Source organism: Aotus nancymaae, unplaced genomic scaffold, assembly GCF_030222135.1.
Source record: "Aotus nancymaae isolate 86718 unplaced genomic scaffold, 86718_ANA_hifiasm-v0.15.2.pri h1tg000008l, whole genome shotgun sequence".
In the NCBI taxonomy this organism is placed as follows: domain Eukaryota; kingdom Metazoa; phylum Chordata; class Mammalia; order Primates; family Aotidae; genus Aotus; species Aotus nancymaae.
Window position 1 is genome coordinate 41,758,804 of NW_026988419.1, and position 27,750 is coordinate 41,786,553.

The window sequence follows — 27,750 nt, forward strand, 5'->3', positions numbered from 1 at the left end:
GCTACACTGTACAACAGCAACACACTGGCTAGTGTAACGTTTGGCACCTTTTGAATAAATGCTCATAGACATTACAGAGTGTAGAAATGGCAATGGCTGTAAGATTCGGCAGATCACCAGCACCAAGTTAAAGAATAATATTCACTTGTGCATGATGTGAAAAGGAATGTTGGCCATATGTACTTTGTGAACTGCACACACTGATATGATCAGTAACTACTCTCATATTCAAATGTGAAACATAATACTGCATGTGTTTAAAAGGAAAGGTGCAAAGGGAAAGTGGAAAGAGAACTTTCACTGACCTTTCGCTATGCGTTCAGTGCTTTTCATTTTTTATCATATTCAACCCTGAACACCTTCCCTGAGGTTGGTCTTATAATTCCTATATTACAGATGAGAAAATGAGGCTCCATCCCAGTCTTGGTAAACGACAGAGGCAGCATTCAAAGCTCTGGATGACTAGGTATCATGCTTACACTCTGTATAATTTTCCAGCCATAAAAAAAGCAATGTCCTTAAACACTTAAAAATGCTGTACTTTAGAAAAATACATGAATTTGCCTAAGCAACTCCATCACAAGATGAGGAATCTTTTATTACAAAGCAGTTGAAGCTTTTACCACTTAAAATGCTTACTCTATTACCCTAGAGCGTCCCATTTCAGTTTCTTTATGACTTTTCTCATAAGTCACAAGCTTCTAGGTAGAAAAGTAATCAGGGAAAATGTTTGCCCCAAAATAATTTACTCATGCTTAAGACCATTCCTTATTGGTTTTCTTCCTCTAAATGTGTATGCACCAACATAATCTAACAGCTTGAAGCCATACCAAATAATTACTCAAAGTAGAGAACATAAATTCAATTCACTATAGGGATTCACCACCTGACCACTTTAATTTACTTAAATGTGCCCCTGAATTAAGTCAAAGCAGAACATTGGCACAGCCTTCTCTTCTGCCTTAAGTACTTATTTCTGCCACTACCAATTGCGCCTCTGCTAACAGGATTTAGTAAAGAAGAGTTATTATTAGAAACCGGATATTTAGTACAGAAGAGATATTCCAGATATTCTAATGCAGCTACATCCTCTTCACAAGATACAAATTTAAGTTTATATTAAATTTAACATAAATTTCCATTTTAAGGAAAGAGATAAACATATTAAGCCATTCTAATGTGGAAGTTAAGGGGTCAAAGAAACACGAATCGGAACTTTCCCCCGCCCCACTGTGCTGCCGCCACCTGACTATCAACACGGACCCAGGCCATCATGTAGGGGCTTTCCTGGTTCGAATCATTACCAGCTAGTCTACAACATGTATAAGTGCCTGTGTGTGTCAGAGACAGCCTCCCCAAGGCCCAAGGTGTGAAAGAAATAGTCTAAGACTGCACCTGCTGGAGGATGAAGTTTTTTAAGAGACAAATAAATTATTTTACGTATATTCTCCTCTCCTGGAAAAAGAAGTGATCTAAATTCTTGATTAAAGCTAATTATGAAAGAATCTGCTTTGTCTTGTGAGGTGAGAAAGACAATGAAAGCCTGATTGAAAGGCCACGACTCCAACTGACTGCCCCGCAGAGACCCTGTGCCTCCTCTGCAGCTGCTCTGAGATGAGCATTATGAAAAATGCATCTCAGCGGCATTAGGTTCTTTCAGTGAATTTATGCCTTTTCATTAAAGCAAAAAGGATACATTAAACAACAAGCACGTGCCAGTGATCTAAGCAACTCTAATTTATCGACCTTCTTCCTCTTGTCTTACTTAATCACTCCTGAAGAAAAAGTACCAAACAACCATGAAGGTATGGCATAACTGATGGTAGTTTCAGTGGAAAGTCCTGATTATGAACTTATGTTTACTTACGTATTGGGATATATAGTCTAAAATCTATTCTATAATTTTTCTGAAAACGGACAACATAACCCTCAAGACTGACAACCAAGAAGGTTCACTCATGACAAATTTCAAAGATTTTTAAAATGGGGCAAATATCGTTTACAAATCATTCATTCACTGTCTATGTGTACTACAGTAAAAGAAAAAAGGTATAAATGTTGACCTCAGGGCTCCGACAGCCCTGGTCTCACATGATCCTCCATCTATTTGCAGGTTTGCTTTGAGGGATCTCAAGCATCTAGTATGCCATGACATTACAATTCTCCCCCACCTCCATGGCACTTTGCAGCAAGTTTTCACTCAAAAGTCAGTATCCTGAAGTTATAAAATCAGCATTAAAGATAGCTAGACATAGTGCATTAAAGTTGTTGTTGTTGTTGTTGTTGTTGTTGTTGTTTTGAGACAGAGTCTTGCAACAGAAGCCAGGCGCCAGGCTGGAGTGCAGTGGTGCAGTCTTGGCTCACTGAAAACTCTGCCTCCCGGGTTCAAGCAATTCTCCTGCCTCAGCCTCCCGAGTAGCTGGGACTACAGGCGCAGGCCACCAAGTCCAGCTAATTTTTGTATTTTTTAGTAGAGACGGGGTTTCACCATGTTGACCAGGATGGTCTCGATCTCTTGACCTTGTGATCCATCCGCCTCGGCTTCCCAAAGTGCTGCGATTACAGGCATGAGCCACCGCGCCCAGCCTGCATTAAAGTTTTGAAAGGGCTTCCAGTGTCTGTATAGGAAAAATTAACTTGGGCTTTAAAGCACTAAGAAAAACTTGGTTTATTATATGCCTAATTACTGTTTTTTATTAGGATTTTGTTTATACATATAGGATATATGTATTTTCACAACAGATTGTTTTCTGATGCAAATTTAATGTTTAATAATTGAAAATTTGTTCATGAATGTATCTGAATCTAAAATTCAAGACCCAATCAAGAAATAAAATTAATGAGATATCTAGTCCTTACTATCTTGATTACTACCCTAACAAACACAAATTCATTCATTCATTTGAGGTTAATTTATATATATTTCAACACCTGGCTTATTCAATATTTGTATATAGTCTCATTTCATGATAAATACATAGTCTTTTTTCATGGTAAACATATTTTTTGTAAGAAGAATAACAGACTAAAGGGAAAGCATCTACTTTCATATAAAGCCACCCATTACCACGTCACAGAATTGCTCTTTTGAGATTTCAGTTGTATTGCTACAGATACTTCACAACCAATGATTGATTATTTCTGTCTCTTTAGGAGCTTTAAAACTCAAAATGGGGGAAAAAAAAAACAAAAAAAGCCCAGCCTTGTATATATTCTAAATTAGGCAATGTATTATCTTAGTTTTTGATTTGTGACCCTAAAAAGGCAGATTAAAAACAGACACTTTATTAATAAATATCCACTAGCTATTGACAGGGTCAGCCATTGACTCATACACAGGGAGTCTTCTATTTCACCTCAATACACATATTCCCAGAAAACTGATCAGAGTTTCCTTTAGGAAGTGTTCTAATAGGCAGTTTCATGTCTTTTATTGATGACTTTCCATCAATAAAATCAAATATATGATATAAAAGAAGAACAAAGATTAAATTTCAAACAATTTAAGAGTAAAATCACGTTCCATATCCTACAAAACGCCATGAATGCAGCACGCACACAGATTAAACAACGTGCCATGAGATAGACAGCACATAAAAGTATAAGCCAATTGTGTCATAAATTCAAAAGAAATGTGAAAAAACAAAGCAATCCAGAGTAACCTGCTCCATCGTCCACCTCCACTGTGAGGAGAGTGGCCTTTTCCTTCTGCTTTATGTTTCCATGTGGAAGGCTCTCCTTAGAGTAACTCCCCTAGCCTGCTGGCCCCTTACTCACTCCTCCCCAGGACAAGAGGAAAGACTTCACTGAGCAGTGAGGTTTGCAGAAGGAAAGGGCCATGCAGAGGGCTCAGCTCTCTGGGTTCCCCACACTGTGCACACATCTGGCTCTACTCCTCATTGCTGTAGGACAGATGGGGCAATGCACACAAGGAGAGGCCAGCAGTTGCTTTGTGTTGTCAATCACTGCCTCACTACCAAGGTGCCAGAGGACTACAAACACACCTACTTGGGTGATAAACCAAAACCCACTTTCGTCAACTCTGCCTTTAACAGCAATAAAGCCACTTCCTCTCCAGCTTGATTCTTGTGTCTATTTTACAAGTGCTTCCCAATTGGATGAAGGAAAGGATATATTATCAATCACACCCCTGTATCAGTTGGTTTTTGCTGCATAACAAATCACCCCAAAACTCAGTAGCTTAAAACAATATCATTCATTAGCTCATGATTGTGAGCATCAGCTATATAGTTCTATAGTTCTGGCCTGAGCCAGCTTGGCTCATCCCTGCTGAGCTTGGTCATAGGTTGGCTGTCTGTGGGCAGACTGGCTGGCAGCCATCTGGACTAAGATGTCCTGATTTATATGTCCAGCAGTTCATTCCATGTGTCTCTCCTCATCCAGCAGACTAATCCAGGCTCATTCACATAGTGGTGATAGTGAATTCCCAAGATCAGCAAGAGAGAACAAACTCCAATACATAAACATTCCTCAAGTATCTGGTTGTGCTGTATTTGCTAATTGTTCCATTGATCAAAATAAATCTCCCAGCCAAGCCTTGAGTCAGTGAGAGAGGGGACTAATCAAGGGTGTGGACACAGGGTGAGAAATTATTGTGCTACTTCTGCAAACAATGTATCAGACAGCAGCTGTCTAAAATAAAATGATTACAAATGGTTTGACACTCTCCGTTGAGAGGTATGATCTGTGTCACTGCCCCTGAAACTGTGCAAGCCGGTACCCACTGTGACTATAGAGTACAGCAGAAGTGACATGTCATACGCTTTCCCAGGCTACTTCAGGCTTCCTCCTCAACCTCTTGGAACACTGGTTGCCAGGATGTTACTTTCCTCTCAGAACCTAGTTGTAATACTGTGAAACACCCAAACTTCTTGTATCCTCTACTATGTTTGAGATTGGGGCCGGCGTGGGGGGTTGTCAGGCGGTGCAGCAAGAATAACTGGAACACAGACCAATCACAGGATTTGCCTCCCGTCATAATTAGCAGATTTTTTTTTTCAAGCTGAACAAAACAGGAGAAGTCTGACTGCCACTAATTTTGTTTGGTTTTCTGAGATTTAGGAAATTTAAATGATTAGCACAGAATATTCAGACAAAATTTTCCAATAAAGCAGAAGGTTCATTTCTCAACAAAACTCTCAACTGTACATAATTACTTGTGATCATTAATTAATTCATTTAATTAATTCAACACTATTTTAGTTGGGGTCATTCAGTAACGAACCAGACTAAGGCTCGGTCCTTATAGAGTATGTATTTGGTGAAAGGCTAGAGACAATAAACAAGTAACTATAGTGAAAAAAGCAAGTATTTGTTGAGTGTTCACTATGTACCAGGCACCATTACAAGTGCTTTAGATACTGTTAATATTTTATAGTGCAGGAAAACCTATGCAATCAGTCCTATTGTTATTCTCCTTTCAAAGTGCAGAAATGGAGGCACAGAGAATGAAGTAATTTGCTGTCTTTTTGTTTAGACGATGGAAACCACATGATAAACCAAGAGGAGTTGCAAAAGTAGGCTCATGGATATGCCCCAAATAATGGACAAGGAAAAGAGATAGAGCCTGCCCGTGTTTGCACTTACACACCTACTGTGTCAGGTCTTACACTAGGCTCTTGATATGGTAATGTGAACAAGACAATCATAACTCTTGTCCATACTTTGCTCAGGTGTGTGCACATCTAAAATAGCAGTTTCTTCATAGCATGCATTTCTCTGCGGTATTCTTTCAGAAGACAGAATCCTTTGTGACTTGTATCATATGTTCTCCAATGTCTAAACTGACACCAAATGCCTGTGATATTAATTTCAAAAACTGGATTCTAGTTTGTAACACTAGATGCAAAATCCCCAAATATGAAAACATAAATGAGACCAACAAACCTTAACAAAGTAAGATAAATATTATTTTATATCATCTAAACATTTGGATGTACTTCTGTATTTTATCTTCTCTATTGAAGCAAATGTTTTACCATCTTCTATTTTGATACGTCTCTTAATGACACTAACCTCAGGGATATGTAATTTTTCAAGTGAGTTCCAGACTTAATTTGCCTCTTTTAGAAAAAGAGAGAGAAGTTGCTGGGCTTTCTTTTCTACTTCCTGGGTACACAATAGGCTCAAGGGATATTGTGCCTTTTTCAAGGTTAAGAGTTTTAGCCAATGACAATCTATGCTTTCACCAGACAGCGGCTGGAAATGGAGGCAAAATATACTTCCTACAAAATGGCAAATCTTGTCTTCTTTTCTAGGCTACAGGAAGCTAACTTTTAGCAGTGTGGAGAGAACACAAGCGGGTTTATCCATTGCTTTAAACTCCCTTCTGCCAGAAGGCAGCAACTCCCAGTGACCACCTATGAGTCAGTTCTCTATACAGGATGAAATTCCTGCTCTTACCACTAATGTATTCCTTCTCTCTCCAAAGCAAAGGATACTCTTAAATGCCATGGTGTTCCCACCACCACAAATTTCAATATAATTTCACTGTGGGAACAAATGGTAACAAATACCATATGAAATCCATTCATGAAGATGTATTAATCTTAATTAGAAAAGAACTGGCTGTTTAATATTTATTCTCCATGGATACTGCAAGAATTAGGGGACAAGAAGACATTTGTGTTGAGAACTTCAAAATTTAAAACCAAAGTTGTTTTCTAATCCTTGTAATAATAAAGTAATCCTGAATTATTTTCCTAGAATCCTTGAGAGTAATATTGATTAAATCATTCCAATATTTAGCTATAAGTTCTGTAATGAAAATAATAGTAAACCTACTCTCATTTTTTTAAAACTATGTTTTATTAATATTATAGCTAGAGTTAATTTGTCCTACAAAAAGAAAGTACTAAAAGACTCAGGAATATCATTCAGAATAAATAATCATTCCTTAAAATGGTGATCTTAAAATTGAAGCACGCCACTGGTTGGATAGCTCTGATGAGCTGCCATATATTGTTAAAGGAGTTAGCCTAACAAGTTTGGCAGAGGTCATAATCCTTTGCCTTTGGTTACATCATATGGGGTTTGCATGAGTACTTTTACTCCCATATTTGGTGTATGAAATCATTTAACTTAAGTAAACTTCAATTCATATTAAAACTTTCTCTTCAAGGCATTTTTCTAATAAGTAAACATTCTTACAAGTATGGACAATACCAACACATGGCATACAGAAGTGTGTAGTCGGGAAAAATAAAATGGAAACTTTTTTTTTTTTTTGAGCTAGGGTCTCACTGTCACCCAGGTTGGAGTGCAGTGGCTCGATCGTGGCTCACTGTAACCTCCAGCTCCCAGGCTCAAGTGATTCTCCTACCTCAACCTCCTGAGCTGGTTGAGCCATCATATCTGGCTAATATTTTGTATTTTTGGTAGAGACGGGGTTTTGCATGTTGGCCAGGCTGGTCTCAAATTCATGAGCTCAGGCAATCTGCCCACCTTGGCTTCCCAAAGTACTGAAATTACAGGTATGAGCTAGTGTGCCCAGCCAGAAATTAAATTATTTAAGAACTACAGAATGCTGGAAATGGGGAGAACCATGGGAATTCATCCAATTCAATCCTATTATTTCAAAGATGAGAAAGCTCTAGCCCTAGATGGTTACTCTCTGAATTATGATTAAAATTTTCTTTTTAAATCAGTTACATAGTTTGATCAAATTACTCAATAATAACTTTGAAATGGCATTCTTCTGCTAGGGTCAGTCAGGAAGATCTCAGTAGCATCTGAGAGTGCCAGGATTCTGGGCTTCCCATCGCCTCTTCAACCAGATCAGGTCTCATTTTACCTGTACCATCTTTTGGGTTCAGCACAACATTTCCTTTGAAGACGAAATGCCATCGCTATGAGAAAAATAAACGCACACACTTTGGGTACTTCAGTCAGCTATTCTTCTTTTTTAAAGTCTAAACTTCAACTTTTTAATTCTAATAATCCCAATAGCACCATGGGATGGTGAGGCAGGCAGGGGCAGGAGAAGGTTCAGTCCTATGGTCCTCAAAAAAACCAGCAAACTCAAAAGGATAACCAGACTGTGGCTGGGGGTGCACAAAGCCCTGAGTCAACAACTCACATTATCCAAACTAATCAACCACGAGCCAAGAGGAGCAGGGACAACAGGGGTTGTGCCGTGGGCACCACAGCCCCAAAGCACTGTCAATACTGCCTTTTTATGAGAGACACTGAAAACCCTCTGTGGCACTCATACACCCATTTAGAAAACTCTGAACCTGGGCTAGTATGAGCAGACCTCATCTGCTTGTGTGTGTGTGTTTTTTTAACCTTTCACATAGAATATTTCACTTCCACAGTCATAAATCATATCTAAAGAAGGTTAAACAATCTGTTTTGTCTAACAAGTATATCACATTTCAATTACATAAATACACTGGAAAAGAAGCAAAATTTTTCAAAGTAAGATTTGAAGTACAGGTCTACTCCTTTTATTGGATAAGTATTACTCCAAAAATTATTAATTTAAAAACAATTATTTATAGTTTGGCTTTTATCATACACATTTTGTTAAAGAAAATAACCCTTAGAGGATCTTTTTTCATACTGGATTGCCTTAAAGACCCATCGGATTTCAAAAAGACCTATAGAATATAAAAACAGTAGGACAAATTTATTTACTTAGCAAACCTCTAAAAAGCTTTTCCAAGGTGAAAATTTTAAGTGATCTTTAAAAAGATTTATGAATTATATTATAAAACAATCTGAAATGCAAAGCTTAAAGTCTAAATATAAAGCAAGGAAACATATTCTTATACCTCAAAGACACAAGTATCTAAACCATTCTAAAACTATAAATATATGTTTCAGTATTCTGAACTTCTTAACAAGGACTTAAGAAAAATACTCACAGTTACTTATTACTCCTCCTAGCGGATCGCCTTTAAAGTCAAATTCAATATCCATATATTTGCCCTGCAAAGAAAGATTTTGTGAGTTTTCTACTTCACCTCAAAATATTCACTCAGTGTACTTCTTAGAGAATAGCATACTAAGCCTTTATTTTTATACATTTGTTTAAATGTAATTAAGAAAGACAGTATATATAACCATGACACAAAACAACATGCCTCTACAAATAATTCATACTAAATACCCCCTTAGTTCAAAGCTAATATAACCCACTGCTAATTTAGGAACAAGTCTTCTCAGCCATCATGTGACTTTTCCATTTCAGATATCTTTCAAACTTCTGGATATGTACTCAATTCAAAAATAAAAACAGAGAAAAATAAGTTGTTCTTGTATATATACTGCTTGGGAAGATAGTCTTTTTTTATTGGCAGAATATGTTTTAAGCCATTGCTAGGAACTTGGAAACATATTGGTAGATGAAATGAAACATTCAGAGATCTGTTTTTATATCTACTCAAATCAAATACAAGGTTATATGTTATGAACAGCTCAGAATCAGATTGATCATTATTACTTTTTTTGGCTTTTCACCCAGATTATAATAGCAATATATAACACAGGTTCATTTTACACTTTACAGATGGTATCTTAAACACACAGAAACACACATGGAATTTAATACTCTGATTGTTAAAGAACTGGTCTATAATTGCCTAGCTAAAGAGTAACAAGTATAAGAGAATAACCATGACAGCTGTTTCTTGTTGGAAAAGTGTGTGTTGATCTAATAAGTAATGTCTTTGGTTTCGTTTCACGTCCTAATAATTACTTTAACTCATTAATTTTCAAAGTGATGGTAAGGGAAAAGGAATATGATCACATGGAACTTGGTCAACAATGCAATTTGTGCCTTTTTATCAGCTGCTGCATGCTCCTGCACCTTCTCTTTTTTTCATCATCATGGGTCATCTACCCTTTTAGGTCTGCACTTATTCATAAGGATATGTCCATCAACCACGTCCTTAAAGCTGAAGTAGGCAAAAGTGAAAGCAAGGCATCATTCCTGCCTTCAAAGAGCTTACTGTCTAGTGGGGAATTGAGACAGATCAACAGGGCATTCCAGTATAGGAGGATTAGTCCTACAGTGGGTCCTGGCACTATGCCAAAGAAGCAGGCACAAAGGGAGAGCAAGAAATCTGCCCCACCTTAATTGCAAAGTATCAGCAGAAGTGAGGCGCGCAAGGAGGTGGGAGACCAGGAAGGAGTAGGCATAAGAATTGGCAACCTTGAGGATGATGAGTGGGAAACAAGGCTGGAGAGGGAAGTTGGAGTACATGATTACTTTGAGATATTCTCGTCACAGCAAAGCCATGTCCTTAAAGGCTCCTAAACAAGCATGCCATGATCAAACCTGCCTATTTACAAGATTTCCCTGGCTAGAGTGGAATGAACAGGGAAGAAGCAAGAGTACATGGAGCTGGCAGGAGGTAGCTCCAGTGATTAGGGAAGAAATGCTGGTGGCTTTAAGCAGAAGTAGCCAAAGAGAAAAGTAAACAAACTGAGAGCTATCCAGAGTGTCACAGTAACAGGCCCAGGCTAGATATAGGAGATGAGAGAGGATAAAAAATGTCCAGTCACATGGCCCAGGCCACTGAGTGGACAGTGAGGCCCTCCATGAAGGTGGGGAACCCAGGAGGCAAAGCAGCTACAAAGGAGGGGAAGAATGGTTACTCTGTCAAAGGAGTCAGAGGTTGACCACGTAAGATGGGATCATTCTGATAGAAGATGGTCCTTGGCCACAGGAGACGACAGCATCTAGAGCCTAGGTAGAAGGAGTGTACATAGACATATGTATAGGTCAGGCACCAGGGAGCAGGATTAACTCAGTTTGACGGCCTCTCTGATGACAATGGTGATTTCTGTGAAGTAGGCGTAATAGCATGAGCTGAGAGTAAAAAAATAGGAGGTTTGAGGATAGTAGAATAAACACTGGAGAGAATGGAAAAGGAAGCCAACCAGGGATAAACCAACGAGTGGCCAGTCTGAGAATTTGGTAGATAGTGAAATGACGCTCCTCCCACTCAGCCACTTCCTGAATTACTCGCCAAAAGCTGGGTTCTGATCATGTCACTAGTCCACACAGAAATAACTCAATATGTCAAACTAGAGCTACTGTGGTGGGGAGGGGACACTACGAGGCATCTCCGTGGGAATGCAAGTTCAAAATGTCAGCTACGATGAGCAGGCATTAACTAGAACATAGCAGGGTCTATCAGACTGCTCAGTGAAGAGGTCAAGGAATTCATTCTAGGTTAACCAGACCAACACAGAGTGGTTTGCAAGGAAAATAAATTATAATTTCCCCAGAGCACAAGCATATAAACCACTGTTATGTACAGTAGTAACTTTAAATACAGTAGAGTCCTGCTATAAAATTAAAACATGGGTATATTACTAGTCAAGTCACAGACCACAAAGCAGAGAAACTGCTAAAAACTGGGCATGAAATGATTTAGCCTATAATCAGGTATTAATCTCATATCCTAATACCCTTGTTATAATAGGATTTTCCTGAAGTTACTTAATAAGCCAAATCACCTGCCAAGCCTTTCACTGGATTTCAAATATCACTAAGTAGTAATAGCCTTTTAAGCAACATGGGTTTCTACATTTTTATGGTCTATAGACTAAATATATTTGCAAATATTAAAAACTGTGTGTGCATATAATTTGCAAACAGCAAAAATAAAATCTCTATCACATAAAGAAGCTTGATCACTGGAATTACTTCTATCGCTCACACTTCACTGCTATTTGTGTAATGAGATTAGCCATGTTACCGCAACAGGAAAAGGCATGGATCAAATCAGTTATAACAACTTAAGGGGCTAATCTGATGGAAAAAATTTACAGCCTTGGAATTAGGAACTTATTTAGCCTGCCATTTTCTAAACTATCAAAACTATCTCCACCTGAGGTCACTGTCCTGCCTTAAGCACAAAATAACCTTAAGAAGGAAAGAGCCAAAAGGGATATAAAAGAAGAAGGGGGAGAAAGGTCAGGAAGGGTCTCAGGTTAGGAGGTATAAAAGATCATCAAAATTGTCTCTGGTGGCAGTCAGTAATGTATGTGAGAAGATGGTTCATAAAACAAATGATCTTTTATTATAAAAATGTATACATCAATTTCAAAACACCACCATCAGACTCAACATTCCCGCAGTGGCGTCTAGGCAGCTGTGTCTCTGTAAAGGGCAGAGGCACCAAAAAGCACGGCCCCGCTGGAGGAGCCCGCTGCGTCAACATGCAAGGCACAGGCGAGGGAGTAGTTCGGGACGAGGCTAGAAAGACGGACCCTGTCGGCAGAAGGAGCATTTTCCAACTCAATCAAGCTCAAAACACCAATTAGATTCGGTTTTTATTATTCAGTTCTACTCCACAGCCCCACAACTGTCCCACATGCTTGCACCTGTTGCCAAGCCTATGGACTTTAACTCCACTAAGTTTTAAAATACATGCCATCCTTTCTGGACCCGCTAAATAAGGGACAAGGGCCATAGGGTACACCCTAACCGTAAACTTGACATCCAGTCAAGTTTATCCTTCTCTTTACTTAATTTCTGATTCTTGATTTCTAAATACCAAAACTCAGATAAGTAAAGTGTTACTGTAAATAGCCTCATTTAAATTGCTTATGGGATTTTATGATAGAAGACATCAAGAAAACATGATAAAAATAGCTTGTTACTTCAAAAAGAATTCAAAAGGAAAATTCCAGAAACCAAGAGTCCTTATAGAACTTTGTTCTCAATAGAGATGATGTTCCTCTTATTTTAAAAATGTGTGTATTAAGAAATATTAAACATCTACTGGTTGTTTAAACATACATGAGCTAAATATTAGTGTTAACACTTATGCTTATACAAATACTTACAAATCTAGAGGAGTTGTCATTCCTTACAGTTTTGGCATTTCCAAAAGCTAGTAGGAAAGAAACAGATGTACGGTTAAGAAAAAAATAATCTCAAGCAGAAAGATGAAGCAAATACAGTATTTGAAATCTATGATTTCTGGAAAATATAACTTGTAGCGATAATATTTCTGTCCAAAACTTCCATAGAAATATACCTAACAGAAGTCTCAGTAAGTTGCTAAACTTCCATATCTTACAAGTCCAAAGAAAAAGAGAATCATTCCTATGATTCATGGAATTTTTTCAAGTATTACTGTAAACTTAATCTCATCTAATTTAACACCTTTTAATACTTTTAGAGAGCAGTCGAGTGAGTGACCAGGAAGGCTTTATGCTCTTCTACAATTATCATCACTGAATCAGGTTATTTCAGAGATTACTTTTTATTATCAAAGGCTTTATGGAACTTGAAGTTTCCAGATCATGGGAAATGGAACCTTTAAATTGTTTAATTTTAAAATAAAGCTATTTAAATATGATTAATTATACAGGAAGAGTAAGAAATTTGGAAACAACAGTCATTTCTAACAGGCTAAAAGTGCCACATGGTTTCTCATCAGTTTATGTACATTAGACCTAGGTGAAACTTTCCAGACAATAAAGAAAATCAATTTGGCCCATAATGCAAAATACAAATGTTCCAATCTCAGCTGTTTCCTGGAGACATATCCAGGACTCCCCTTAAAGGAGGGCATTTAAGAACCATGTGGCTGACACTGCTCCAGGCACACAATGCTCCTGTTTAACACAGGGAATAGCGTGGAGTCATATGGTAAAAGGATTTTTTTTTTCACCAAACCTATGCACAAGATAGGAGCAAATTAACCTAGGCCATGGTAGTAGAAGATGAAGCAGCATAAATACAAGTGGTACAAGTAGAGGCAATCCCTGTTTGATGCTCTGAAAAACCCGTCCTGCCCATCTTTACCATTTCAAACTTTAATTACATGAGGATAAGTGCAGACTCAGGTTCAATGGGTCTGGGATGGGCATGAGATCCTCCGTTTCTACCAAGCCTCCCACCCACCCAGTCTTACTGGGATCCAGAGGCCACATGGCAGCTAGCATGACGATGTGGTGAACAGGAAAAAAACTTTTGGAGTCAGAGGTTAGGCATCAAATTTCTGGAACTCTCCATAACTTCTTCAAATTAAACAGGGAGTAGATTAGACTATTGAGTGTTCAAACAAGAACTACAGGCTAAAATCTGGTCCGAGTTTTGAAAGCAGTCACCTGATCAAGGAGTGAGGGTGTATGCTTACATATGTTAACTGTGGTAATTCAGCAGCCACACTGATGCATTGTATTTTGTGGGGGGTGGTTTTTTTGTTTTTGATTCTTAAAACATAGTTGCTCAAGCTAAGACAACATTTACAAAGTCAACAAAGGCAAAGTTTTTTGCCTTAGAGATGGTGCTTGGACTGAGTATGGTTTGGTAGATCCCTGGGAGCAAATTCTGTCTTCAAGAGAAGATGAGTTGAGATGCTATACAGAGTGAAGAAATCTGCACACTAAAAATACTCAAAAAGGATGCTTGCTGGAGAGGTTCCTGTTCTTATCCCATATCCACCACCAGTTAAAAGGCTTTCATGAATGCAACCTTGATAATGGTGTGTATTGACCCAGTTATCATGAAGACTATGACATTTCTTGTGTTTTCACAGGCTAGTCTTTTGTGGTGGGTGTGAACAAGCAGGGCTGCCAAGTTAGCTAACTTGCACAGCCCCAAGTCCAACTAGAGATGCTGATGCATAAAGGACAGTTTATTGTGGCTTGAAGGTCAGGGGCAAGTGAAGGAATTGCTTCAAAGAAACTTTATTCAGGGTGCTATTTGCAAGCCATAAACCATCTTTTCATCAAACAAATCTGAGTTGCACATTACTAAACACAACCCTAAACACTAAAGTCTTTTATTATGAGCCACAGAATAAAAAGCAAGTGTTCCATTATAGAACACTTGAGACACATTCCTCAATTGGTTTTTTTTTAAGTTCATTGTTCTAAACGTTCATTTACAGTAGCAGCTCCAGTTAAAAAGTAAAGTATTCCCATAAAAGATAATGCATGCCCACAGTGGACATTTCTTCCATTTCCTGCACTGGAGCCTAGTTCCAAATACCACTGAATAAACAGCCAGATTCTAGTCACAGATGAAAGTGACAGCATTCCTCAGCATTTCTCCTTTACATCACAGCATTCTTAAAATAAGCATAGAGACATACAGCAAATATAGCACCGTAACTTAAAAGCAAAAGACAATAAAAAGTCAAATACTGGAACAATTAAATTGAGAGATAACACTTTCCATAATAGCTTCATTATTAAGGTACTGAAATGGAGGAAAGATCAAAAACAGCATAATAGATGATCTGCCTTCATTTCTCTCCTATGCTACTAATTGGGGATACAGCTGCATGATGTCTCCTTGTAATGGTGAAACTGAAGCATGGAAGTGTGTCTTGGGGTCACAGTGAATGCTCAGTGTTCAGGAGCCTCTCTGAAAGGGCAGGAGAGGCTGGGTCTGGGTACAAACGACAACAGGGCAGGGTTTTAACTCTCCATACTGGGGGAAAAACTACCCTAAAGCAATTCTGCTTTAATCCGTGCTGAATGTCATCCTTCCATGACTTGGACCAAAAGGTTCCACCAAACTACTTATCTAGCCCAGAGATTCTAATCAGGGGTGGTTCTGATTCCCCAGGGGACATCTGGCAATGTCTGGAGATACTTTCAACTTTCACAACTAGGAGCAGGGGTGCAACTGGCAGCTAACAGAGGTCAGAGGTGCACAAGACAGGTCATCCTACAATGCGCAGGACATCCTTCCACAGCAACAAGTAAGCAGTACAATAGTGCTGAGGCTGAGAAACCCTATTCCATCACAACAAATATGTTAAGTGACAGTAAAGACACGCTTACATTATAAAGCATTTTTTTTGAGACAGTCTCCCTCTGTCGCATATAATACAAAACTAGGTTTTTTTTTTTGTCTGTTTGTTTGTTTAAGACAGAGTATACCTCTGTTGCTCAAGCTGGAGTGCAGTGGCATGATCTCAGCTCACTGCAAACTCTGCCTCTCAGACTCAAGTGATTCTAATGTCTCAATCTCCTGAGTAGCTGGGATTACAGGTGCATGCCACCATGCCCAGCTAATTTTTGTATTTTTAGTAGAGAAGGAAGGGGTTTCACCATGTTGGCAAGGCTAGTCTCAAACTCCTGGCCTCAAGTGATCTGCCTGCCTCGGCCTCCCAAAGTGCTGGGATTACAGGTGTGAGCCACTGTGCCTGGCCATAAAGCAAGTTTAATGACTTGCCATCAATTGGGAAAGACTTTGATATACTGTTTCCAGTGCCAAGGCAGTTCATACTGATGTTGTATGCCATTCTCCATGGCATTAAGGAAACTCATTTCTGCCTTTGTTTTCTGATGATGTTAGGGGCTGAATGCTTATCTCCTCGCAAAATTCATATGTTGAAGCCCTACCCCTTAAAAGCCTGGCATTGGTGGGGGGGCCTTTGGAAGGAATCAACTTGAGATGTGGTCATGAGGGTTGAGGCTCTCAGAATGGAACTGGTGGTCTTCTGAGAAGAGATAACAGAGAGTTTGCTCTAGTCTCTCCCCACTTGAGCACAATGAAAAGGTCACGTGAGTATATGGCAAGATGGCAGCCACCTACAAGCCAAGAAAAGAGGCCTCAGAATGAAACCTACCTGGCCAGGATCTTGGTCTTGAACTTCTAGCCTCTAGAGGTTTGAGAAATTAAGTTTCTATTGTTTAAGCCACTCAGTCTGTGTACTTTGTTATGGCACCCCAACCTGACTAATACAGAGAGCTAAATAGAGAATCTGTGTACTCTCCAGTCAGGTTTAGGCTTTCTATGGCCCTGGAAAAAATGGGTCCTTAAGTGTTTCTCTGGCTGAGCCCTCATTTCCCTAACAACAAAAATAATCAGCCACCAGTGTTATCCTGGATTATAAAATAGCACTGCACCATCAAATGCAAACAATCGGTTGATTATTTTTAATCAAAATTTAAGTAATTCAAATAAAAAAAGTGGGGAAAAGTGATTGTTAAGTGGGGAAGCTCATTTTACATTAGTAAACTAGTCTGCTAAATACTTAGGCCAAGAGGTTCTAGAACACAGCTTATTTGCTCAGCAGGTCTTGGCCTGAATTTCTTCTTTCCCCTTCCCTCCCAGAATAACTTCCAGCACACAAGGTACTCAAAGCACCTGGATAACGGAATCTACTGTTTGAGTCACACCAACTTAATGTACATAATGCATCCTACCTTCCAGGACCGGGTTGGACTGTAAAAGCTGTTCTTTAACTTGATTAACTTCTGCTCCTTTTCCACAAACAGCTGCCACATAGGACATGACAAGCTTGCTGGCCTCTGTGGATGAAAATAAGCCATATTAATCAATAACACAGAAATTTAAAAAATCTTTTTGGGAAGGAGAAATCTGGGGGAGGAGATCCACTAATGGTGTTTTCAAATGCCTTTATTCCCAAGGGAACAAATAATGTTTTGGAAACCTTTTAAAATATTTGTGCTTTCTATTCAGTGACATGTCATTAATTCAGACATAATAAAAATTGTGCTTAAAGATTATCACTGGGCTGTTAAAAAACTGCTTAGTAACATGGCCAACAAAACTTCAGAATTACCTTAAAGCAATTATTTATATACAGTTACTATATTATATAGTGATAAGCCAAAAATAACTTGGTAACCTGGATATCGTCACCAAATGTATTTTTGAAGTTTAAAAGAATGATATGTTCCAAATCAAACTGGTTTGCTCGGCCAGGCACAGTAGCTTACGCCTGTAATCCCAGCACTTTGGGAGGCTGAGGTGGGCAGATTACGAGGTCAGGAGTTCAAGACCAGCCTGGCCAATATGGTGAAACCCCCGTCTCTATTAAAAATACAAAAATTAGCCAGGCATGGTGGCGCAAGCCTGTAGTTCCAGCTACTTGGGAGGCTGAGGTAGAAGAATCACTTGAGCCCAAGAGGCGGGGGTTGCAGTGAGCCAAGATCATGCCACTGCACTTCAGCCTAGGCGACAGAACAACTCCATCTCAAAAAAAAAAAAAAAAAAAAAATGGTTTGCTCATAATTAGACCAAATTTATTATTCTTCAACTGAATTAAAAAACTAAGCACCCAATGTAAGGATTTAATAACAAAAAAATACAGCCCTTTCCAGGCATGGTAGTCTTAATAGGCATCACTAGCAACCCTCAAAAAAGCTGCTAAAGAGTCACGAGACAAAGGCTAAAGCCATCTAAAAATTTCTTAGCTCAAACTGGGAGGTAGACAAAACATGTCTTTGGTGGTTTTATCCTTTTCCTGTCAGTCAGTCTGTGTCCCCTCTCTCAGGATCTAACTCCTAGCTCCTGATTCTTTTAACACTGAGTTCCAAGGAATGTTAATAGATATTTAAGGAAAATGAGGTCCAAAGTCAAATGAATGTGGAACCACAGTGAGTAAGATGCAGTGAAACCACTTTCTTTATCAAAAGCCTTCTCAGAGCTTTTAAATATGATCATGTGCACTGCAGAACTCCGAAAAGGGATCTACAATGCTGTTTCCCTAATTTATTTGCTATGGAATCTGTTTTCCACTGGGCCATCCTAATTAGCTGTTCTAATGTTCCATAACCAGGATCCAGGAAATGCTCGACTATTTTATGCTGGCAAAATAAAACATACTCCCTAGTCTGGGTAGTTGAGGTAAGGAAACCAATCTTTCCAAATCCTGCTTTGTCTCAAGTCTTTGCTCTACTGACATTGTCCATGGGCAGATGAGTCACCCCCCAGATTGAAGGGATGGTGTCTCTGTCTACAGGTGTAATTAGGCAATTGTAACTGTCTCACAGGAGGCCTGCAGCTGGATTCCGGTCCCATCTCCCACCATTGGGAAAATAACATATGAACAACTGGAAGGCCACTTTGAGCTCACTGCCCAACATGTTCCTTAGGGCTTTTGTGCAAACTAAAAGCATCAATCAACAGGAGCCACTGAGGACCAAGAATCTATGCAGGTCACAGAGAGCTCTCAAGTCCTAAGATGACTGTTTATGGAGTACTGGCAAATACATTAAGGAGGAACTAAACAATCCCATGGAGCCCAGAACTATGGTGTGACGTTAGGTACTTCAATGGTTGGTTGCAACTGTCTCCAATTTGCTTCCTGGGTAATGAAAAGGAGTCCAAATAGGTCATCTGGTCATCTGTGATGGTTGATTTCTGCTGTCTGCCTTTAAAGACTGTAACTGAGAAACAACCTTTCCATCTTTACAATGCCCTTCTTTCACAGGGCACTCACTGTCCACATAACACAACTTCCAACGTTTAAAATTCCTTAACTACATTTTCCATTATTCTCATGGCTTAAGTAGAAAAAAGTCAGTAAATTATATATAGATAATCCTGTTACACCATTCAGGCTGTCCTGAGCCATCACTTACAAAGACTTTATATACTATTATATTTCATTTGACTCCTAGGGGCCACATTGCTCTCCACTCTCCTGTCCAAGCTATAGCTCTTCTCTGCTCACTTCAGGATACTTTCTAGGCTCTCTGCCTTTCAGTTCAGGTGAGGCTGCCCTCCCAGAAGGTTCCTAACATCCTATGCTATCTAGTCTCCAGGCCTGGGGCAGCTCTCCTCAATCACCCAGCAGCCACCTCTGCGGTCTGGCCTGGGAAGCAATCCCCTCCAGCCTTGCTTTCTCATCTTTCTGCTTTGTCAGGGACATTCTTTGTTCCCCATTCCACCTGAACTCTCACATATATTATGTATACGCTTCTTTCTTGACATAAATTTCTGGTCTTTCTATCCACTGTAATACTAGAATACTGAAGACATTTATTAGCAAAATAACTGTCTTAGACAGTGGCAAATATACAAACATACTAACACATGCATTTTAGATGACAAGGTAAGTTTTCTTTTAGGTAAATTTACAAAAAATATGTAAAATTTAGGCCAGGCTGTTTTGTTTATTATGGTAATTATGAACCTTATTGTAGCCAAACCTCAAAATTCAGATTCATGGCCATACTGAGCCCTCTGAAAACCTGTTCTGGTCCAGGATGAACTTAGGGAACAACTGCCTTGGCTGCGGGGGGCAGGGGGGCGCAGGGATGGAGGGGAGAATCAACCAAGAATGAGAACCTTTTGGTGGCTACTAGAATTAATTTGACCTCTCAGAGATCTTTTTAACGGCCAGAACAAGATGGATTAAGTTCTCTCAGGGTCCAATGTGTTTGAAAATGGCACCAGGAGCAGATCTCCTGGAATTTGGGTCAGGCTTATATCATTTGGCTGTTAAAGTATATATAAGTCCATAATATCTCTTGACATATAAAGATGGATTAATTTAGACTGAAATTAAGAATCACTTTATTAACTTTAAAACCTATTTAAGCAATTCAAATATAATTTTAAAATATAGTTCAAGGATAAAGTTCAAGTTGTTTTAACAATTTATTTCCAAGTTGTTAAAAATATCTTCAGATTCTTCTATTTTCAGGGATTCTGCTCCTAAACTCATGTTAATAAGTCATTTTTGGGAACTGAGATGAAGAGTATTTTCTCCAAAAAAGTCCCACTATTTGAAAGAGACAACTCTTATAATTTTCCTGATAATACCTGAGCTTTAACTCAGCTAGTTCATTACATAGGTACCACTTTAGAGAAATTAATAAACCAGTAAGGATGAATTGCAAGGTCCAACATATTTTAAGGAACTGTTTTCACAATATTTCACCTTTCTGGAAACTGGAAATAATAGTTATCTCACAAGGCTTTGTGCTTCATTTCCTTTTTGCTCTTTGGTGCTAAGGTTCAAATAAATTTGGATCTGTATTCAAATATTTATATACCTATACAAATCAAATCTTTACATAATAACCTCTATAAATGAAAAATGAATTTCTGAGGAAGATCGAAAATTGAATATCATCCACCATATTTCAAAGTCTCGTTTTTGAATTATGTTGACTGTTAAATATAAGAATATTGCCATTTAAAATAGACAAAACGTAACAGCATTGCTTAGAATCAATTCTAATCAGTTCATCATTTTCTCTAACTCATAGATACTTTACATATGTAAACTTACATATATATGTTTGAATGTAACATGAATCTTAAAATTCATCAACAGCTGGACTAACAAAATACATGAAGTCTTTGGGGTCAAAATCTCTTATCAGAAAATGGCAGAACATTTAGGATTTAACACATATTCTGTACTAATGGACAAAGGGCCTGTTACAAAATACTTCTGGATCAGAACTAATTTCTATAAACAACAGAAAGGAAGTAGAGATGACAGTTCAAATCTGTGAGGATTTTAAAGTCCTGTAAGAGTAAGAATAACTGAATTCTGTATTCTCTGATGCCTCGCACTGTACTGTAATATGCTGTGTATTATCATGTAATTATCACATATAATAGAATTATACAAATTCATATATAGTCATCTCTTTAATGAAAGAAAGCATTGTAAAGTAGTGAAAGGTGAATGAGAAAGGGAAAACAATTCAAGGAAAGACAATTGTGATGATGACAAAAGGATGAGAACCTCACACTTAAGATACCTAAACCTATGTATGTTAACTGAGCAGGCTCCACATGGATTCAATCACTGTGTCAGGGAAAAAAAGCCATGAGGAAAGGCAAGCCTTATTCTGCATTTTTTTCACAGAGCTTCTAACAAATTCATCCAGGAGTAACAGGTCTCTATGGATGCATTCATAGATATAGGTAATATCATATGTCACATATCGATCATACAGGTCATATGGCATATAGAGAGGGCCATACATTTATTAATACACATTTATTTATCTACTTCTTTGCCCCTCTATCTCCCTAGTTAAGACACCAAAGTTTGTCTAGGAATTAAGTTTTTGTAGGTCTGGAGGTTCAGAGCCCTAAACCAGAGTTTAGGGCTAAAGTGTGAATGCCTAAATCAATGAAGCCATGTTTGTGTGCAATGAAAGAAGCACTCTGCAGCTTAGAGGAACCACCTTTTAGCAGCTGAGTTTGCTGTGCTGCAAAATAACCCAGCTCCCACACATCCAAATGGATCTAACAGGCCACAGCGAACTGTTCCAGAGTACTAAACGCATGGGCCCTGCAATGAGAGATTCAGCCTTTGCTAAAAGGGAAGTCACAACTGGTGATGTTTTTATTGAAATAAGACTGTATGTCATACTATTCTGAAAAAGGGTCACAAAATCTCTGATAACTTATACAAAAAACACGGATGGAGAGGGGTCTTTCTCACATGGGGGAGGAGCAAAACAAAAGATCACTACATTTTGGCCTTGAGTTCGCTTATCTATTCTTCAGTGTGGGTATGTTCAACGCTGTGAAATGCTCAGCAATGTTTAGGCTATGGTAAGTCAGTGGCATCTCTGTCATTGTCCAGTTGGAGAATGACTGCAAATGTATAAAGGTCATTTGGGGTTTAAAAACAAAGGTCTTAATGAGCAAGGCAGGCTTCATAACTCTTCCAGCAGATGGCTGAAGAGTTCCTAGAAACTGATGTAACTGTAAAATTAGAAACCAAATAATTACGTTTCCTAATGTTGGGACCATCTTCTCAGGCCCAGAGATTTACTCTGATGTCCTTGGAAAAATGTAGTTTTAATGGTTCCCTCATATTCTGCATCCCTGCCCCCATCAGTGCTTGAAAGGTTCTCCACAAACCATTTGTATTCATGGGAGTGAATTGTGAGTTCAATGCCTAAAAATACTTGGGCACTTTTATGAGGTCTGATGAATTTTTTATTTACCGAAGCAGTAATGAATTAAATAGCATCCCAAAGGACTCAAAAGAGTTCATGCCTCTCCCTAAGTGCCTAGGTTATATAACTCTGCAGTTTAAGAGTGTCTCCAATGTTTAAGACTAATAACATCATCATCTGCCAAGGAGGGTTTATGACCCAGTTAAGTTAATTACCTCTTATAAAATAAGCTCTCTAATACTGCATGGTGGTTCTACACAAACTATTAAGGAAATATTTTTATTGAAAGGTGATATTATATGCCAAGTACACAGCACATTCCAGGCCTTCAATAAATGTTAATCGTCTTCTTTCGTCTATTTACTAAAACAAAAATTTCAATAAACACATGTACAAAAAAACAATTTTAGTGCATAAGATGATATGACATTTCAAAATGGCCTGGCATCCCTCTTGTGCTCAAAATTGAGATGAACCCCCCCAAATTCCTTATACAACTATACTGCAATTTCTATATTATCTTCCATCATTTTATTTTCCTCTAACTAATCTCCATGAAATAGAGACTTTAAACAACACACATATTCTTGGCTTTACTCAATTTGGTAGTCTAATGACAATTAAAATCATCATGAAATATTAAGCAGTTTTTGTACCATTGCTTTCAAAAAGTAAGAAAATAGGAGTAAGTCAGCAAACCACTGTATGTCTACAGTAGACTGAGAGGTAGGAGAAGCTGTTGGGCTCTGTAAGTGAAAAGGACTGGAGAGCTAGGTGCAACCAAGCATGTAGCTAAGCGGGTATTTAAAAGCAACCACTCTCAGGAGCAGTATCCACCTCCCGGCACCAGGAATCTTACAGCCGAAGCACCCAAGACTATAATTCATCATGGGGTCCAAGAAGCACAGTGGCTCAAAAACCACATAAATGCTTTGAGAGACTTCTAGGCAGTGTTACTCAAAGTATGGTCCAAGGACCTGCATGACTCAAAGTTGGCCAATCCACAGACTATTTATTACTGGTCTATACATGCAAGTAGGCTTTTAAAAGTTTCTGCAGTATTCTGATTGTTTCTTTTGCCTGTTGAAACTAAAGGAAAAAATTAAGGTTTAAATGTTCTATGTTGTCTATTATTTCGTTTTTCTAGTAATGATCAACAAGAGATTTGGAACTGATGCTTCGCCGCAGATTTGAGAAGCAATGCCCTAGGGTCTCTGCTGTACCCTCCTCCCTGAGACAGCACCTAATCCTATGTGCTGTAAACACAATGGCCCTACCAGAGGAAAAGGTAACAAGCCCTAAAAAGTGCTGTCCATTTTCCAGCTTATGATAAAGGGCAACAGGATCCCAGAAGGATTAAATCCAGGGAAGATGACAAGGAGAAGAGGATTTCAAGCGGTGATTTGGGCACGGAAACGAATAGGAAAAATTGTCAAGCAGAAAAATATCAAGAGAAACGACAAAAAAGAAGAATAAACTCCATTCTACTACTAGAGTTCTACCAGAGAAAGAGGGTGGTGTTTATTTTTTTTCTAAGAAAAATGGATGCCATTCCTCTGAAACAGCACCAGCAACCTCCACTCAGTTTTTCAGTAAGGAAGATACATGAGCCCACCAGAAGATGGAATCTGGCTCCAGGAGGAAGTGGTAGTGTTAAGAACTCTCTGAGAAGGCGGATGTCACACACTGACATAGCTAATTAGTGGACATGCTGTCTTCTTAGAACACATGTTCCAGAGGAGAAGAAGAACTGGCCAAGACCCATCAAAACAATGACTGCAACCCACTTCTGATGACTCATTTAAGAATGAATTGATACAATTAGAATATCCTTAAAAAAAAAATCATTAGTCACAAAGACTAACAAGCTAAAGAATGTAAGAATGAAAGAGGCTTAGGAATATTTTCTTTTCTTCTTCCAAGTGAAACTAAAAATGAAGCAATGTGAAGTGAATATGTGGGTTTGCAGATATAGTCAAATAAAATAGAGGGAGGGGTGGGCATGAGATACAGCATCAATACAAATGGCTTCAGCAAGAAACAGAGTTTCTAACTTGCCTTGCCATCACTTTCATTGGTCGACCTGGAGGCAAACAAGAAGCTGTGCTGCTTCTAAGAATTAAATCGTTTCAGCTGAAAGAACTGGTTAGTGACATAAGGGGTAAAAGCAATTTCTCAAGATGCCCATGTCCTGGTAAAAGTTCTCACAGGTTGAGAGAGGGAGAGAGAGACAGAGACAGAGACAGAGACAGAGACAGAGACAGAGACAGAGGTGAGAGAGAGAGAGAGAGAGAGAGAGAGAGAAACAGAGAGAGAGAAACAGAGAGAGAGAAACAGAGTGAGAGAAACCCATTAGACATTGCTACAAATAATCCTCAAGAGAGATAATGGTTGGTGGTTTGTGAGCCTCCATGTAGACACAAAGAAAGGGAAGAGATCGCCTGATATAATATATATTCTAGAGACAAAACTGACAAAATTAAGAAATGGATTTGATGTGGGAAATACAGGAAAGGAAGAAATCAAGGATAATAAACATTTCTAGTGTGATAATGAGGTTGACTAGTGGTCTCATTTACTGAGATCAGAAAGGTTGGTTACAGGAGGGTAAAGAGAGAAATCAAGAGTTCCTTTTTGTACATGCTTAGTCAGACGCATGTTAGACCCCAAGTGGAGATGTCAGACAGGCAGTAAATACATTAGTGTTTTTGTCAATTACTTAAATAAAGACAGGAGGCTTGCCCCTTGGATTAGTACATGATGTTCATTCAATCATTCAAATATGTACTGATTGATTGCCTACTGTATGCCAGGCATTAAATTAGGTAGTAGAGACACAAAACAAAATCCCTCCCTTAAGGAGACATGGGAGGCTAGTTGAAAGAGACTTACCAGCACGGGCAATGGTAGGACGGCACTCAGAAAGAACCATGTTCAAGGTACAGATATACAGCTTAGTACAGTGGGTAAAAGCAGGGACTCTAGAACTACACTGCCTACATTCAAAATCCCAGCTCTGCCACTTATTCACTGTATAAGTTTTGAAAAATTGCTTAACATTTCTGTGTTTCTATTTTCCCATCATAAAAATTGAATTACCAAAAATATTTATCTCATACATGTAATATGTGAAATAAGCACAGCGTCCAGCGCATGCTAAGTGCTGAATGTGGGTTAGCTACTATCATTATTACCCAGCAAAATGACAGCAATCCTAAGGGAAGGGAAAGAATCAGGATTTGTCAGTTCCTCAAGAGGTTATAACAATGAACCAAAACTAATAAAAATAAGTACCAGATTCTGCATGTAGATTTAAAATAATTTTGTTCATCATACTAGATTGAGCAGATCTGACCTAATGAAAGTTACTGTGAAAAGAAAACAAAAAACAAAAACAAACAAACAAACAAACAAAACCCTATAATATCTTGCTTGGTTTAGAGACCAGTATGAATCAGTACATGCTTTACATTAATAGAAGCCCAGAATCCACATTAAGAGGGATAATAGGCCAGGCACGGTGGCTCACACCTGTAATCCCAGCACTCTGGGAGGCCAAGGGGGGTGGATCACCTGAAGTCAGGCATTCAAGACCAGCCTGGCCAGCATGGCGAAACCCTGTCTCTACTAAAAATACAAAAATTAGCTGGGTGTGGTGGTGGGCACCTGTATGTAACTCAGCTACTTGGGAGACTGAAGCAGGAGAATCACTTGAACCCAAGAGGTGGAGGTTGCAATGAGCCAAGATTGTGCCACTGCACTCCAGCCGGGACTACAAGAGTGAGACTCCATCTCAAAAAAAAAAAAAAAAAAAAAAGAGGGAAATAGTTCTATCACAACCAGGACCAAACCTGAAGTATTCTGTTTACTTTTTGGTATGCAATTTCATGAAGCATATTGACAAGTTAGGATGTTTCCAGAACAACAGGACCAAGATAACGAGAGATTCGTAAAATCCAATTCTTGTAATGTGCTCTCATAAGCACCATTTCCTTCACTCCACTTATGTTTTGCATGTAATTTGTATGTATAGCCCTTTGGTGACACCGAGCACCATTGTTTTGCAGGGCTAGGCAAGTACTAAGACAACTGACCAATTAGATATGCAAGCTCAGACATTTCATGGTATATACACAGTGGTCTGTGTGTATGTATGTGCACGTATCTATCTATTACACAAAAGTATTTTACAGATGAAACCTTATGAAAATGCCATCTCCCTCACCATTCTCCTTCTCCACAGACTCATCAGTTCCATCAAAAAACCCACAGACAACAGCAGCTTTAACCTTTCTAAGGTTGGATTCAGAGAGTGTGGCTCTTCTGAATCTTTTCCAGGTAGCTGGGTACCATCTGTAAAGTCATTTTCTCAATCAAGACCACCAATCATATGAATTGCTTTCATTAAAAGCACAAGAGTGCATAACCCTTCCATTTAGAGGGCTGTTGCTTGCCAGGTCTAAAAAACACATATAAAAATCTCAGTTCTTCAGGCTTCAGAGGAAAACTATTGAGTAGAATGTTAGCATTTTCCTGGTACCTTCCCTCACTTTGTAGCAAAGGTAGAGTGTGTTTGCACATTCTTAAAACCTAAATAAATTGGCATTCCTTGGGGAAGCAGTTTGAATCTGTGAGAGCACAAAAGTTTAATATCTTGGGAGAAAAGTAAAAAGATCTTGCACCATCCAGAGACTACACTAGAAAGGTCTAGAATCCAGCACTAGACTTCCTAATGGTTGGAATCCCCTTGGATAGGCACCTTGTTTCTCTGGGGAGTCCAGGGAATACTCTATAATCCTAACCGGTGTCCTCCTGCAGAAGCACCCTCACAGGAGCCCTGCGACAGATCTTGCTAAGGAGGCCCCACTTGTCCTCTTTGTCATTCTGGGTAGCATTTACCTTCTGCAGAGTTGCTTGGAGGAGCCTTACCTGTTTTTCCTGCTCCGCTTTCCCCAGTAATGAGAATACATTGGTCCTTATCTTGATCTCTTAGGGATCTGTACGCTTCATCAGACAGGGCAAAGCTGCAGGGAATAATGGGAAAAAGTCCTTAGAATTCAATCATTATTATGTATTTATCAGGTGGAACTATGAGCTCCCTAAAGGGTCACTGTGATA

The 27,750-nt window shown here is 38.8% G+C and overlaps 1 protein-coding gene across 7 annotated transcripts in view; it reads right to left on the bottom strand.

Moving 5' to 3' along the window:
- Positions 1 to 27,750, bottom strand: part of MYO1B (myosin IB) — a 185,816-nt gene that overhangs the window by 71,524 nt on the left and 86,542 nt on the right. For all 7 annotated transcript variants that reach the window (XM_064373229.1, XM_064373227.1, XM_064373228.1 and 4 more), the window contains exons 4-7: positions 27,562 to 27,656; positions 17,155 to 17,259; positions 12,826 to 12,872; positions 8,889 to 8,952 (exon numbers count right to left, since the gene is read on the bottom strand). In XM_064373229.1, the coding sequence (XP_064229299.1) occupies positions 8,889 to 8,952; positions 12,826 to 12,872; positions 17,155 to 17,259; positions 27,562 to 27,656 (311 nt within the window). The remainder of the gene's footprint in view (positions 1 to 8,888; positions 8,953 to 12,825; positions 12,873 to 17,154; positions 17,260 to 27,561; positions 27,657 to 27,750) is intronic.